The sequence below is a fragment of the Schistocerca nitens genome, chromosome 1 (genome assembly GCF_023898315.1).
Source record: "Schistocerca nitens isolate TAMUIC-IGC-003100 chromosome 1, iqSchNite1.1, whole genome shotgun sequence".
NCBI classification, from domain to species: Eukaryota; Metazoa; Arthropoda; class Insecta; order Orthoptera; family Acrididae; genus Schistocerca; species Schistocerca nitens.
This window is the reverse complement of record NC_064614.1, coordinates 208,602,588-208,618,695: the sequence shown is the minus strand read 5'-3', so window position 1 is coordinate 208,618,695 and position 16,108 is coordinate 208,602,588. Positions and strand designations below refer to the sequence as shown.

General features: G+C 37.2%; 1 protein-coding gene across 1 annotated transcript in view; it reads left to right on the top strand.

Moving 5' to 3' along the window:
* Positions 1-16,108, top strand: part of LOC126245965 (receptor-type guanylate cyclase Gyc76C-like) — a 228,709-nt gene that overhangs the window by 135,726 nt on the left and 76,875 nt on the right. Inside the window, exons 3-7 of the mRNA XM_049948359.1 lie at positions 2,389-2,629; positions 3,831-3,977; positions 6,281-6,474; positions 6,662-6,830; positions 15,522-15,679. Of these exons, the coding sequence (XP_049804316.1) occupies positions 2,389-2,629; positions 3,831-3,977; positions 6,281-6,474; positions 6,662-6,830; positions 15,522-15,679 (909 nt within the window). The remainder of the gene's footprint in view (positions 1-2,388; positions 2,630-3,830; positions 3,978-6,280; positions 6,475-6,661; positions 6,831-15,521; positions 15,680-16,108) is intronic.

Below are 16,108 nucleotides of genomic sequence, written 5' to 3'. Positions count from 1 at the left end.
TTTTCAACAAATGAGGAAGGGATAGTTGTAGTCGTTGTGTATTGCAGAGTTTGACGGAAACTGTTTTTCCGATGTGATGAAAAAGGTGGAGGATTACTGGACCCTCAAAGGAGACTATGTCGAGAATTAAGGTGAGCTATTTACGAAAAAAATATTTTTTCTTTCATTTTTCTTGCATTTTATTTGTCAAACCACCCTCGTAAGTGATAACATTCGCATATTTAAGTTACATTAAACAAAGTTATATTAGACTAGCACTCATAAATACCTCTACAGAATAAAAACAGCGTTTCTGTAGCACTGAATTTATTTTGGATCTGAACCCGTTCTGATAGGACTTTAAAACTTTCAGGTAGCTTCTTTTACAGAATTACCCTCATGTACTGTACACTATTGCGCCCTTAACGTAGCTATTGATCAACTATAAAAAGTCACTGGAATGCCAAGTTTAATGATCGTCAGCAGCTTTATTTTTTGTAAATATATCCACATTTTTATGAAAAAAACACACTGTTTCAAGAATATAGATACATGGAACAAAGCAAATTCAGTACAGTTCAGTTGAGCATGCTGTTCACCAGTCAAGAATGGGACAATGTGTTTTGTGTTCAATGTTGAGTCTGTCAACATGCCTCAGAGGGTTATTTCTATCTTATACCATGCACTGACTGTCACTTTGTGGTGAGACAAGAACGGTTGTCAGCACGGGTCATTGCTCGACGGATTCGCGAACACCACAGTGACATCATCTGAGCATTCAGCTGCTTATGTGATAAGCAAAATATCATAGATCTATCTTGTAGAAGTCACCAGTTCTCAGTGACATCAGCTGATGACACTACCTCAAAGTTACGGCCAATAGGTAGGCTTACCCAGAGGGTAACGTGACAGAAGTGCGCTCTGCATTTTTGTAAACAAGCGAGAAGGCTTTTTTTGTAAAGCCAGAAGGCTGAGTTGACCTAAACAGTAAGCACCCATCTCCACATAGTCAATTCAGCCACTATGTGGCCATATGTAAAACAGAATCCCCCAGACCTGTGGCATGGAAAGATGGTCAATCAGGAAACACCTGGAATGGAATGAGATCAGTGGTGTGCATTTCTCTGTGAGATGAGTGCAGGATTTGTCTGATGGCGAGAGCAGTATCAGGACTGGGTCCTCCAGCCTATTGTGTGACACTACAGTCGACATTTTTCCAATGTGTTCTATTTTAAAGACTATAATGTACAAGCAAATGTCACCTTCCTTGTGTACATATTTGTACAGAAGGCAGCAATCAACCAAATGGAATGGCCTGTGATATCTCTTGTCTTTAACCTGACTGGGCATGTTTGGGACCATTTATAACTCGTTATACATCATCGCAGGTACCTTCCACAGGTGGGTCTCTGTGGAAGAGTGGGGCAGGTTTGATGGCAATGTCTCGGCACTACCCCACCGGCAGATTTTAATATTACAGATATGTCTTTCGAACAAACTGTCTGTATTTTAATTCTTCTTTCTTTTTATTTCACAGTAAAGTTGTTTTAGCTTCATTTCATTCCATACTCCCTTTGAATTTAAGCCGACACACATCAACAAGTTTATCTTTAACAGTGGCAGGTAATGTAGCTAATTTAGCAAACTGCCAAGTTCATTGACTGGATATAGTAGGCATAGTCTTATTATGGCACTTCAGTTATTGCTGTAACATGAGTAGTGCAGCTGTTGAGTGTGCTGCAGACTGTGTTCATTCAATGAGTAGACAGAAACCCTTCCAAAAGTTTGCATTTATTTTTCTGTGTTAAATTTCTAACATTATCTAATAGTATTCATTTTATGATTCTCCATCACAGTCTTCTTAGTAATTTATGTTTGTATTGTAATGCAGCACAGGATTACCTAATATTGTGCCCTGTAATTTCTTTACAATTATGGACTCGCACTGAGCTCTGTAATTGTGGGATGTAAAATTAGATATTATCACAATTATCGAAACCAGTCATTTATTCTTTGCCTGTGATTTATCAGTGGAGATCAACTTTATGGCCAGTGGAACACCATGAACTGGCAGCCAAACTTTCGAAGAGCTATCTCCTTGTTTTATGGTAGTCAAGAGGCAGTCAGATACAAAAATTTATTTATATGTCCTCCACAGGCAAATGCTAGCTGTTGTCAGAGACAAGGTCAAATGTGGTCCTGGTATCACTATATCACTACGATGGTATGTTACAGGACATAGGTTTTTCCAATGCTTCGACGGCAGTGTGTATAGTACTGCACTAGCGTAGTGTTGTCATTTTTATTTAAACTGTTGTTTTTGTACTTAATAGCATTTCACACAGAGTTGGAAATCAATGTTTGATTTTACTTGTACTTAAACTACTGTACTTATTGCTTTCTTTACAGGTTACTAAGTCTGTGATAGCATTGCTGCTTTACTTCAGTTGGAGGAAGTTTGCCATACTTGCTGATCCCCAATGGAAACGTGTGGCAGAGACACTGGAAGCGGAGGCGAAAGAGAACAACATGACTATCACACATCATAGCACTGTATATGATCAACAAATGTGCTGTGATCAGAAACTAAGCTGTTGTTCAGCAGCGTATTGGTATAACACTGTTCATGAAACTAGGAACATAACGAGAAGTAAGTTCCCAATAACCTCAAATGATGACATTTCTCATTCTGTAGTGAAACATACCATCAAACAACTGAGTAGAGGCAGGAACCAACTCATTTGCAAAAGGGATTTCAGTTGTTGCCTTAGTCTGATACAAGTGTGTAACTGACTGTTATATTAAGATATTGTGTTATTGCATTTTTTCAAGTTTCCGTCACGTAATGCAGCCATACCAAATGAGCTTAATTGAAACAACAAATTACTGAAATCAGTCACATGTATAATATTTTGCATAACATGTTTTAGTGGATTATACCTCCGTCATTAGGTGGATTTATTTCAGTTCATAATGCTTGAATGTCTTGTATATGCCACACACTGCTTTTTACACATGTTTATGCCACATATGCTTTCAATGAACTGTGGATTGGTATAAATTCATATGGTGATTTATTTTTGTTCATTTATTCACTCACTTTGTAGACAAATTTATTTGCATAGACAACATCATTACACATATAGAATATATTCGGTGTTTACAGCTGAGATACTTAACAATGATGGGAAAAAGATATTCATAAACATTGATGATACAGACATTTATAGACTACTTATTAGTGTATAATGTAAGGTAAGATTAAAGGATCATAAAAAAACTGATTCACATAACAGAAATGAATCACATGACTCCTCCAGTACTACATCTTGGATTTTAGATCACATGATATAATTTATATACAAGACATATATTGTGTTGCTTACAAATATGCTCCATTCTCTTTGGCTACTTTGTTATTGTTCAGTGTAATTATTTATTTGTAATAATTTATACAGCATGAACTCTTTAACAGAATAAAAATTTGAAGTACATATATTTTAAGAAATGTTTTAAATTTCCAAAGTTCCCTTATGTCTTCAACATATTTTTGCAGTTTATTAAAAAGCTTGGCTCCTTGGTAAAACAAAGTGGTCTGAGCCTTAACTTTATTTGTTTTGGTCAGGTACAAGCACCACTGTATCTGGTTTGGCAATCAATAATCTGAGGAAACACGTCATGGAAAATACAGTAACCTGCATTGTTTACAGTAATTTGTTGTCTCAATTAATTTTCATTATGCTCACAATCAGGCTTAATCTAGAAGTTTATATTTAAAATAACTGAGATTGTTCTTTATTTATTGCTAAACTAATATTGTACTTGAAATAATATATTTTTTCTGATTGCAGTTTACGTGTTCCTTGGCAATCCTCTGTTGCTAGTTGAATTCATGAAAGCAATGCAACTACAAAATTTATTCGATGACGGTGACTACATGGTCATAACTGCAGACATGATGCCATACTCTGTTGAACAATCATTTAAATATGTTTGGGGTGAGCATATCTGAAGAACATTTCTTCATATGTCTTTCATAGTTGAAGAATTTATTGACTTCTTTCCCTCCATCTGAAATTCTATACGTATTAGATATAATTTTATTGAATTGTGATATATAAGTTACATTGGATTGGTTGATTGCGTTGTCCCAGCACTGCCGCTTGACTGGTTGGCTAAGAGCTGGGAGAAAGAAGCAGCAAGTGAACAGGATAGGTACATGACACCTGAGTTGCATGTGGCACACAGTGAAGTGAAGGAGAGGAGTGATTGGGATATAGAACAAAGGAAGAGGGGGGTTGCAGAGACAGAAGTGCGAGTGTAGACTGATGTCGTGAAGTGGTCAGCACTCCTCCATTTCGTGTGGCCCACTTAACTCCTCTTGCCCACACCAAAGTGTGCTTACTAGTTGCAAGTACCTGGCATCTTCACTGGCTGCCTCACTCACCCAGCTCTCTGCCTTCCTCCTGGATGCTCTCTTACCACACCCACCTCCTTTCTCTCCTCCTCCATTCCATCTGCCAGAAGCCCTTGCCTCAGCTGAGCTGTAGTGTTAGGACAACTTAGCTATGTTAGTTCATAATAATTAGCTTTTAAGAACAACAAGATGGCAGTGTTTTCAATCATGTTTATTCACCTTCTGACTACACAACACCTCATCTATGTGGTGAACAGTTACCTGCATTCCTTCCATTGTACATTATCTGAACAAATGTATCAGGACACCCATCTGTAATGCAGATTTGACCAATAGATCTTATGAGAGGCAGACCCACCAGTACGAAAGGAGGCAGGGAGTACTGTGTTGTCATTAAAGAAACAGTACCAGCACAGAGGGCTGGTCAGGAGCGCTCTGTGATTTTGAACATGATGTCACCTAAGTAAAAAACCATACAGGATATTTCAGACCTTCTAAAGCCACCCAACTTCACTGTTGGTGATGCGATTATGGTGTGCAAATGCAAAGGCACAACCACAGCTAAACGAAGACTGCCAAACCTCATGTACTAATGGACAGTACTGTTCAGCATTGGAGAGAGTGGTTGTAAAAAGGAAGGAAGGAATCACACATGAGTTCTAAACTTCTTCAGAAGTCCAGCTAGCACAGGGAGTTAAAAAAAATAGTGATACAATGATCGAGCATCTCCTCATAAGCCACAAATCTTTTTTGTCAATGCTAGTCAACACTTGAGTTGGTATAATGAGTGACGCCTTGATTGGAAATGTGTGATTGAAATGATGAACTGTGCTACACCCTGTGGCAATCTGATGGAAGGATTTGGATTGGCGAATGCCTGGAGAATGTTACTTGCCATCATGTTTAGTTCCAACAGTGAAGTACAGAAGAGGAGGTGTTACAATATGGGGGATAGTTTTCATGAGTAAGCTGTTTCCCCTTTATTGCACATAACAAAACGCTAAATGCAGAAAGAAATGAATATGTTTTACAACATTATGTACTGTGTACAGTAGGGGAACAGTTTGGAGATGATGGTTGTTTACATCAATATTGGGGTAAAATATGAGAAAGGCAATGACTCACCTAAGCAGATCAGTGCGAGGGGCTCAGAAACATATAATCAAAAACTGCGTGCCACATTAGCTGCTGAGCACTAGCTCTTTTTCTACCAAACATACAAACATTTACACACACAAAAACCACACGGACACTCAAACACACACTCCCATGGCCTTGGCTGTGGTCAGGGAAGTGTGCATTTGGGTGTCTGTGAGGTTGTGTGTTTGAATGTTGTGTGCTTTTACTACAAAATGAGCAAGTGCTTGAAAGATAGTGTGAATGTTGTTTTCTGTTAAGTGCATCTGTGCTCCATGCATCAATATGCTGTAGGTGAGTGACTGCGGTTCCTTTGTTTTAACCATTAGTCCATCCAGGAATTTCCGCGATTGTTTGTATCAGCATGACAATGCGCCCTGTCATAAAGCAGTATCAGAGAAGCGATGGTGTGTCCGTAGTAACAGTCTTAAATTGATTGGCCTTCTCTAGGTTTGACCTGAACCCAATGAACCACTTTTGGGATGAGTTATAATGTCGACTTTACCCCAGACCACCTTCTCTGGTTTCAGCTCTTGAGCAAGAATGGGCTGCCATTCCTCCACAGACATTCAGACACCTCACTGAAAGTGTCCCCAGCAGAGTTCAAGTCATCATAAAGGTGAATAGTGGACATACCCCATATTAATATCCACAAATAGGTGTCTGGTACTTTTGATCAGATAATGTATGTGTTCCACCCAGGACTTTACAGTATCAAATTAAACTCAAACTGTGATGTGATTACAGGGTCTCTTGGATTTGATCAGCCAGACTGTAATTTGGATAGTATTGAAAAGAGGCTAAGATCATTACTTGTAGTTGTGCTAACCCCACCAGCAGATGCTTATGAAAATTTCACAAAAGATGTGCGGACCAATAATACTAAAGAACCGTTTAACTTTCCTATGCCAGAAGTGTTTTTCAACAAAAGTTTCAAAACAGTGAGTACATGTTAATCATATATTCAGTTTCTGAATTAAATCTTTTAGATTACTGAATAATATGCGCTTGTTGGACAAGAAAATTTCTTAAACTATATTTTGAAACAGGTTTCTAAAATTATTTCTAATAATCTAGTGAAGTGTGATACTATATTTCTTTACACTTTGTCTCAATGTTCTTTTGCAGTATGTGTCAATATATGCAGCATATCTGTATGATGCTGTGAAGCTGTATGCAACAGCACTAGATGAACTGCTCGATGAAAAAGCCAACTTGACAGTGGAGGCTATTGATGAAGTGGTGAAGAATGGAACATTGATTATTGAAAGGATAATAAAGAGGCAGAAGTATACGAGTAAGTGAATGTTGTATCACTAACATTAGAAAAATCAGGCAGCAAAAGACAGTCACTGCTATGCCTCTATGTTTATTTGAAACACTCTTCTTTGGATTTGAAATGAAATAGTATCTAGAAGGAATATTTACTTATGTGCAATTTTATACATGGCTGTCAATCAGCAACTGTGAAGCACATTTTAAGAATAGAAATAATCAGTTGTCAGCTGCACAAATTTTTATTAAATTAATTTCTTGACTAGCTTTGGAAAATTAATTTACCATCCTCAAAAAATCATACAGTTAAACTTACATAAGTAAGCAATCATCAAGCAAGATTCTTTTTATTCATAAAGAGAGACCTCCTGTTGATAAACATCTAAAATCTGGGATATACAAAATTCAGAGAGCTTGTGCCCAGCCTTTTATGTAGGACAAACAGAAAGGGCATTTAAGACTTGGTTCCAGAACATTTGTTGAACAAAAATGGCAAGGTTACTTACAAATCAGTGTTTTCAGAACATCTTAAAGAATGGTTCAAATGGCTATGAGCACTATGGGACTTAACTTCTAAGGTCATCAGTCCCCTAGAACTTAGAACTACTTAAACCTAACTAACCTAAGGACATCATACACACCCATGCCCGAGGCAGGATTCGAACCTGCGACCGTAGCGGTCGTGCGGTTCCAGACTGTAGCGCCTAGAACTGCTCGGCCACCCCGGCCGGCAGAACGTCTTAAAGCTGAAACGCACTTACACCCACTGCTTTTGTTACTTAATTTCGAAAGCTTGCACATAGTGGATAAAGGGTGCAAAATGAATCTTTTAGAAGATATAGAAATTTTTGAGCATTCCTATCCAGGCACCAAAGATCTGCTGAATGATCAGCTCTCACTTAGAAACAGTTTGTTTTTTGATTGTAATTCCTCTCTTTTCCAATGCTTTTAACTTGCCTATTTGCTTAACCAATTATTTATATCGCATATTAAAAATGACCATTTGTACCTGTCGATTCTAATGACTTGTAACCTCCCTATTTGCTTAATGCTTTTTACTCCATGTTAAGAATGGAAATTTGCATGTGTTGTTTGTCCATTTCTTCCCTCAACATCTACTCAAGATGTCTTAGTGCTTTTTAAAGTAATTTATTTTTTATTTATATTTTTAAATATGTTTTGACTGTGATGACTATAGTCACGAGCCACCTATTTGTATCGTGTTCAGTGTGCCTAATACATTTTCCTGTGTTACATCATTTTAAGTTACTAATGTAGATGTGCTGTGATGCAGCCAGTATTTATAAGAGCTATAGGTAGAGGCCCTAAATGGAAAGACTACTTGTAAATATGCACTGGGACGTTGTGCTCGCTGTAAAGTCGGATGTCTCAGCTGGGACAGGTCCAATTAATTACATCACTGAAAAATCATATCCAGGGGCTGGCCTCTACATTAAGATACTGAAAAGTTCAGTGTAGCGCCACTTCCCCATCGGCCCATGGTGCTACCATCAGCTGATTATTAAATAAACCTGATCATTGTACCCTTCCTTCAGCCCTTTTTACAAGCTATGTTATAATTGTGTAATTATTATATTTCTTGTGGCTTTTAATATTTTACTTATAATGAAATTTTTTTTTGGTCACCATATCTTCGCATTTGTTATGTTACTTCTTAACTGCTTGACAGTACTATGTAAAAATTTTAAGGGAGGTATGTTTATAATCTGTTTATTACTGTACACTTATTATTATTAATATTCTGTTAATTGTGATCCAACCCTGGTACTAACCAAATTCTTACCTTATTCCCATTTTTTGTAGAACTCTTTCATCCCGAGTTTGCTTGATGTTTGATTTCTGATTTAAGTCTAACTGTGTGATTTTCTTGGGATGGCATATTACTTGCCAAAACTAGTCAAAAAGTTAATTTAATAAAAATTTGTGCAGTTGACAACTGATCATTTCTGTTCTTAAAACTTATTTGCAAGTTGCCATATCATAATTACTGGTTTTTGTTCATTCATTGAATGGATGAATGGTGTGCTCACACCAATACGAAGGAAACAAAAGATAAACAGTTGCTGAGTAATATAACCAAGCAGCTTTTCCCTTCTCTTTCTTAATCTTAAATTGCTAGAATCGTATTTCTCTTGACACCCTGCTATATACACTACTGAATATTTAATGACGTACAATGCTGTGTCTTTTGAACTGTGAACATTGTAAACCTTTTGTAATGTATCTGCTGTTCTTTCAGAGCCCTACTGTTCTTTGTGTGTAACTGAGCAACTAAAACAGTAACCAAATTTAAGGCTGCTTAATGTGTTAGCAGGGATGGTTGTTTTGTAGATGATATGCCTTCGCCTTCCTGTCAACAAAGAACCTGACAACTAGCCAGGCATGGTGACACCTGCGCTGCACAATTTTTCTTCAATTGTCATATAAGAGGATGTTATTAGTGGAGGAAGCAAGATCTTTTCCACACATAAGCTGCCACAGGGAAAGGAACAGAGCAGAGGGTGTAAGCTCTGCCTTTCTCATGCCCTACGGCAACATGACTAGCACAAAAAATTGAAACATAACTCAACATTCACCAATTGCCACTACAGTGCTATGGGCCAACAATAATGCTTGCTCACTGTAAATAATAGAATTGCTGATGAAACATCAGCCTTCTGTATTCTACTGATACAGAACTAGAGTGCACGCTGTACAGGTTGATGTAGTTATAAGCACCTGACACCTTAACATGTTTCACACACAAAGCTTTCTACGAATTTAAAGACCAATTCAAGTAAAAAAATAGTCAAAGAGGTATCAATATTTCAGCAACACTCTTAAGTACATTAAATACTAAGTACGTAGAGTATAGAGGGAAGAAACATGAAGTTCATTATTCTGTCTGCTATAATGTGGCTCGTCGCAGCTTCCTCTCAGAGTACAGCTTGCATCTAATATTCTCCCTTCGTATACAGCTTTTGGCCTATTTGGCAAACTGTTGTTGGAGCAAAAAATCATCACTTCAGTGTAAAACACTTATAACGTACCATTTAAATGAAAATTCAGCAGAAGAATGCAGGTCTAGCCCTGCCTCATAACAATGTACATGTGTTCAGTCTCTTGTAAGTCATTCTTCTCTTCTTTCATTTCCATATTATGGTTGAGTTGTCTAAGCATATTGTGTGCATAATTGTGAAGTATTACCATGTCAACAATAGCAAATAAGTGCTTAATTTTCACACATAATGATTTTTGTTCTCAATAAGCTGCTGGTAAGCGAGATAGCCACATCTCCTCTGGCATAAATTTCTGTTTGATATTTAGTGCCAGTGATTAAAGTTGTACGAGGTGTGATCAGAGAGCAATGGAAATTTTCGTTTTTCTGAAAGAATCTTTACTTATCCAATGACATCAACATGTGCCCTTCAAAGTAATCCCCTCAAAAGTTGTGCCAGTGCTTTTTCCACTTCTGGAACTAACTTTTTGTTAAAGTTGTGAGGATTCTCTCCTTGTTGATGTGATCTTCATACTTGTTTTGGAGGGCCCCACTTTCCACCAGACTTTTCCTGTGAAGTAACATCTGTTACCTATTAAGAGGCGCTGGTAGGTTCACAATGAGGATTTATTATCCCAATTACAAATTAGTTTACCATCTGATCAAAATACAAAGGGTATTTGGAAAGTAAGTTCCGATTGGCTGCAAAATGGAAACCACTGTGAAAATAAAAATTTTTTTATTGGCAACTGTTAGCTACAATTTCCAGCTACTAATCTACACAGTCACTGCTTGGACTTAGACATTTGTGTAGCATTGTACCAACTTTCCAATACCATCATTATAGAAGGCAGCCACCAGTGCTCTCCACCAATTCGCTAGGCTGGTTGACAGCTGGCCTGTGACAAAATGTCTTCATAGCCAGCAATTCATGTGAGGAGAAATGAAACTCAGAGGGAGCAAATTACAGGCAGTATTGTGAGTTATCAAACACTTCCCTTCAAAAACACTACAGGAGCATCTTCATTGCCACTGTAGAATGTGGCTGAGCATTGTTTTGAAGAAGGAAACAAATGACAGTTATGTTATGTGGGCTGCAAAGCTTCAGGCAAAATTTCTCACTAGGCTCTTGTACTTGGTGGGATATAGTATTTTCTAGGCATCTTTATGTGCTGACTGTGTGCTCAAACTGGAAAGAGCAATGTGACACGGTGGTGTTACTAGAGACACTGCCCAACACATCTATGCAAAGCTTCATCAGATTTTCTCAGTGGTTCCATTTTGTGACTGAACAGAACCCAGTTTCTGAACAGCTCTTGTAACTTCTTACAGGCAATAACAAGAACAGACTCTCATTGTGGTTCCGAGTAAAATTCAGTTCTGTGTTATACATAGCTCTCCCCAATTGCAAAGTCCCATGATCACAGAATTTCACCATGGATGGAGCTCCACAACACACTGCACTGCTCTGCAGACTCTGAGCTCATGCCTGCTCTGACATCATGTGCAGCCATCTGGTGGCCCCGGAACATCACCACACCAATCCAAACAGAACCTAATTTAATTTTACCTATAACTATTATTACATGAACCTAGTTTTTCAAAATACAGTTCTCAGCCTTATATATATATTTCTATAAACACAAACAGACATGATCTCGCAATCTCAATTCGGGAGTAAGGGTTCATATCACCAACTCCCATTGATCATCATGCTAATTTGCACCCTTACATGGTTTTCAGCTCTATCAGTGATCCTGTTTTTTATCTCATCAGTGGTGGAAAAATGATGTCCTCTCACAGTTCTGTTCAGCCTTGGGAATAGAAAGAAATCACAGGGGACCATGTTCAATAAATACAGTGGCTGAGGCAATGCAATGGTTTTGTTTTTGTCAAAAAATCACAAACAAGCATTGAGATGTGAGTGGGAGCATTATCATGATGCAATTTCCACAAGTGTTTTTGCTATAGTTCTGGTCATTTTCTTCGAATTGCTTCACGCAAATGGCGCATTACTTCCAGGTAGTATTCGTATTGATTGTATGACCATAAGGTAGGAACCCATGATGCACTATGCCATTGTAATTGGAGAACACAGTGAGAAGAGCCTTCATCTGTGTTGAAACTTGTCGAATTTTTTTGGTCTTGGCCCTTCATGCAGTTTCCATTGGTATGACTGGCCTGGATTTGACATCATACCCAAATACCCATGTTCTGTGACCTGTTCCACCTTCTTTGGAAGTCCTGAATTGTTGTCTACTTCATTAAAAAATTCCTGAGTGATGACTATGGTTGTCATTATTGGTCAAAATTCAACAACAATTTTGGAACAAACTTTGTGGTTACATGTTTCATGTCCGAAACATCAGAAAAAACTCATTGCCATCAGTCAAAGCATATGCTGACATCATAGGCAACCTATCTGATGGTGATTTTCAAGAACTATTTGCTTTACTTCTCCCACATTGATGTCAGTAATTGATGTGCTGTGGCACCCAGAGCGGTCATCGTCTTCAGTGTCTTCTTGACCCTCTTTGAAATGTATATACCACTTGTAAACTCTTGTGTTACTCATAGTAGATTCACCAAAAGCCACAGTCAAAATTTTGGATGCAGTGCTGCACTTTGTTCCATTTTTCAAACAAAATTTAATGCAAATTCTTTGATCCATCTGCTTTGAAAGCAAATATTCGCTGAGCACTTGAAAACACTTACAGTATAACTTTTTCGACCATCAACAATAAACTAAGTATTAATAACAGCTAAACATGTAAACGTACATCAGGAACATGTCTAACAACAAATTAAAAACAAAAATTTTGAAAATCAGATGTATAAAGCATATGAAATTAAAAGATTCCCATTGCTTTCTCATCACACCTGATATATATGGGGCCAGATGAAGCATAATACAGCAACTCTAGACATCTGCAATTGAAATTGTATTATTAAGGGACGTGACTTATGAAGAAGCTGCAAAAGAAAAAGAAAAAAAGGGTGACAAAATAAATAAATGAAAAGCTAAATGTTCGTTTTCATGGTCATCTTCTGCATCTGCTGTTATAATCAGTTATTATTAATGGCTCGTCCGTGGCTTGTGGTCTTGCAGTAGCGTTCTTGCTTCCCGCGCACGGGGTCCCGGGTTCGATTCCCAGTGGGGTCAGGGATTTTGTCTGCCTCGAGATGACTGGGTGTTGTGTGTCTTTCATCATCATTTCATCCTCATTCACTTGCAAGTCGCCGTAGTGGCGTTAAAGAACTTGTGGAGAAGCGGCCAAACCGCCCCGCGAGGGGTCTCCCGGTCACCAATGCCATATGCTCATTATTATTATTATTATTATTATTATTAATGTCTCCATCTTAAGCTTACTGCAATTAATTACAGTAAGCTTAAGACAGAGAAATCGATAATCAGTGAAAATGAAAAGCTGTTTTCTGGCAGATAGTAGAGATCTATTTGAAGTTGAAATTGGCCAAAATGTCTTGTTTCAAAATTAATGCAGCCCTTGTGTTTCTTATTTACGTGTGTGTTACCAGGAAATGCTATTTAACAGTTCGTCATCTTGAAACTAAGATGCTATATTAGTGTAGCTTTATGGCAGAACACAGTATCATTGCCTCTTTCCATAAAAATTTTCAGCTTGCTGATAGCAGAAGAATGTTCTGCTTGGCAAAAGTTAAAATGTCTCTTGGCAACTATCTTGGTGTTATGGTGATACCAAGATTCATATCTCAACAGTTTTAAAATATATGAGTACTTATCATGGAGAAGAGCAATAGTATTTCTAACATTTTAATTACATTGTGTAAAAATTGTATTGGATGATGTATTCTTGCAGTGTTATTTACTAATTGGGAACATTTGATCAATAAATAGAGTGATACTTCATAATAAAAGAACCAAATTTCCATGGTATTCCTAGAACTTGTGTGTACATTTTTAAACTAAATATGTACCTACTAATTTCTTTCTAAATGCCTGTAGGCTCAATTATTTGTACCCACTCCAGCACTTACAAAAAGAGCGTATGACATTGTCTGTAGAGCTACTCAAAATTCATGTACTAATATACCCTCACATGTTATAACTGATGAATGGTCACTTCTATGTTATTCGTTTCAGAATACAGGAGGATGATGAAAGCAAAACTGGTATTTTATTTGTCAAAAGTATGATATTACATCCACTTGTCAACAACAATAACAGCAAAAGAGCTACAACTGTGCTAAAGACTTTCTATATCACCTATACACATTTTCAAAGGTTGCTAAGATATAATGACATTGACCATGCAAATACCTTCATAAATCATTATTTGCTTCTTTTACTTATATTGTTGAATTCACTAACACTAATATCAGTTGTGAAATATGAAAAAATTGCTAACTTTCAGAAGGCAGTGCAATATTTATAAAATGTATACAGAGGCTTTTATTATTGTAAGCGTGAAGTAATTAGGGCTACCAACTCAGAAATTGGAGTCATATCTAGAAAGAAAAGAAAGAACACATGAAAAACATGTCCATATGCTATAATTTTAATGGCTGAAAATAAAATAAAATAAAATGTTATATACCATTCCACAACACATTTTCTGAAATTAAGCATAACATACAAATCCTGGGAGTTTGATCAACAATGCAGTTAGCCTAAATAGCATTTCGTCACTCTCTCCACATGTATGGCTCCTAGGTCACCTTTCCAGCTTGCAAATAAGTGAGATATGCTTTATCATCCAAAATGCAGTCACAATGGCATCTTTGGAAATGCACAGGGGACAGAAAAACTGTGGAAGAAACCTTCAGTCTCGACATGTCGGGTTCTGTTTGACTTCGTAATCTTCCTAAAAACATTAAGATTTATAATTATTGTAGCCTTTTGGTGTCTAAATTCTTTGTCAGTCTTCTTTGGATTTTTTGTGTTTATGTAGTTTTCCCAATGTTGCTTTTAAAACATTTGTGAGTATTTTCTCCTATTTTTACTGCCCATACAAATTAAACTGATGAACATACATATATCAGCACTTCACATGCTTTATCTGAAAGTGATATCTTGGGTAATAAGAACTTATTTTGCAATGTGAGTATTTCCTTTGAACATACACTGATTATAACCACACTATACCACCTTCTTTAATCTATTATCTGAAGGAAAAGCCTCAATCCTACTATTAGGTAGTAGGAGTCAAAGAAGTCTTCTTCTGATCACATCTCTGAGTACACTAGTGATCCCATAATAACATTTGATCAGGCAACATAACACAGTATACTCTCTCTTGTATAAGTTAAGGCATCTATATCATCTCTTTCATGAGCGATGAAACATCGCTGGCACCACTGCCACCATCCTAAATCTGCCACATACTGCAGAGTGATGTGGTACTTCTATTAGCCTATGGCTTTGATTTCTCTCTTCTCCCTTTTAACTGTTCAGTTCTTTTATAGACTTTGTTATGGTTAACATTGTGTATGGTTTTAGAGCATGTTGTGTTCCTAATACTACAGCTCCTTACATTCCACCTCTTTATTTTGTTATTTCTGTTGATGTCACACTAATAGCACTGAAACACTGAATGTTGTACACAGATGCTACTATCAGTCTTATTAAACTTATTTGAGTTCTATATATTTTAATCTCATTAATTAAGTTCACTCATTTAGCACATTATAATTTAAGTTCAATTGGTCTTCATGAATTGTATGTTTACTTTGCAGGCATCACAGGAGCAAATATCAATATTGATAAAAATGGTGATTCTGAGGGTAACTTTTCTGTTGTTGCACTACAACCCAGGCCAACAAAATTAAGAGACTTAAATTGCTCTCGCCATATGACGAAGGTGGGACACTTCCGTGCTGATGCTGATGGGCTGGTTAGTTGGTCTTAATAATCTCTAATATATGGAAGTAAAAAATGTACAGTGAAGCAAGCTTATATGTGACAGAAAAGGGTGTTTACTTATCTGTAACAGAGTTGGGTTGGGCTGACGTAGTTACAAGAAGAAAAAGATATTGGACATTAGCTTTCAATAATTCTTCACCATATTGAGAAAGTAATGCTGGCATAAAATTAAGAGAATGTATGCGGGTTGGTTAGGACAAGGAGGCCACTTAGAAGCTGTGGTAAAAAGAGACACAGACATAGAATCAGAAATGAAACGTGATTGTAATTACTAATATTCATTCTAGAGTGCTAATAATAAGTTGCAAGAAAGTGATATGTGAAAGGTAGGAGACAAGAAAGTTAGATATAGAGGGAAGAAGGTTGGGGATTAGTGGGAGAGATGTGGTAACAGGAGGAA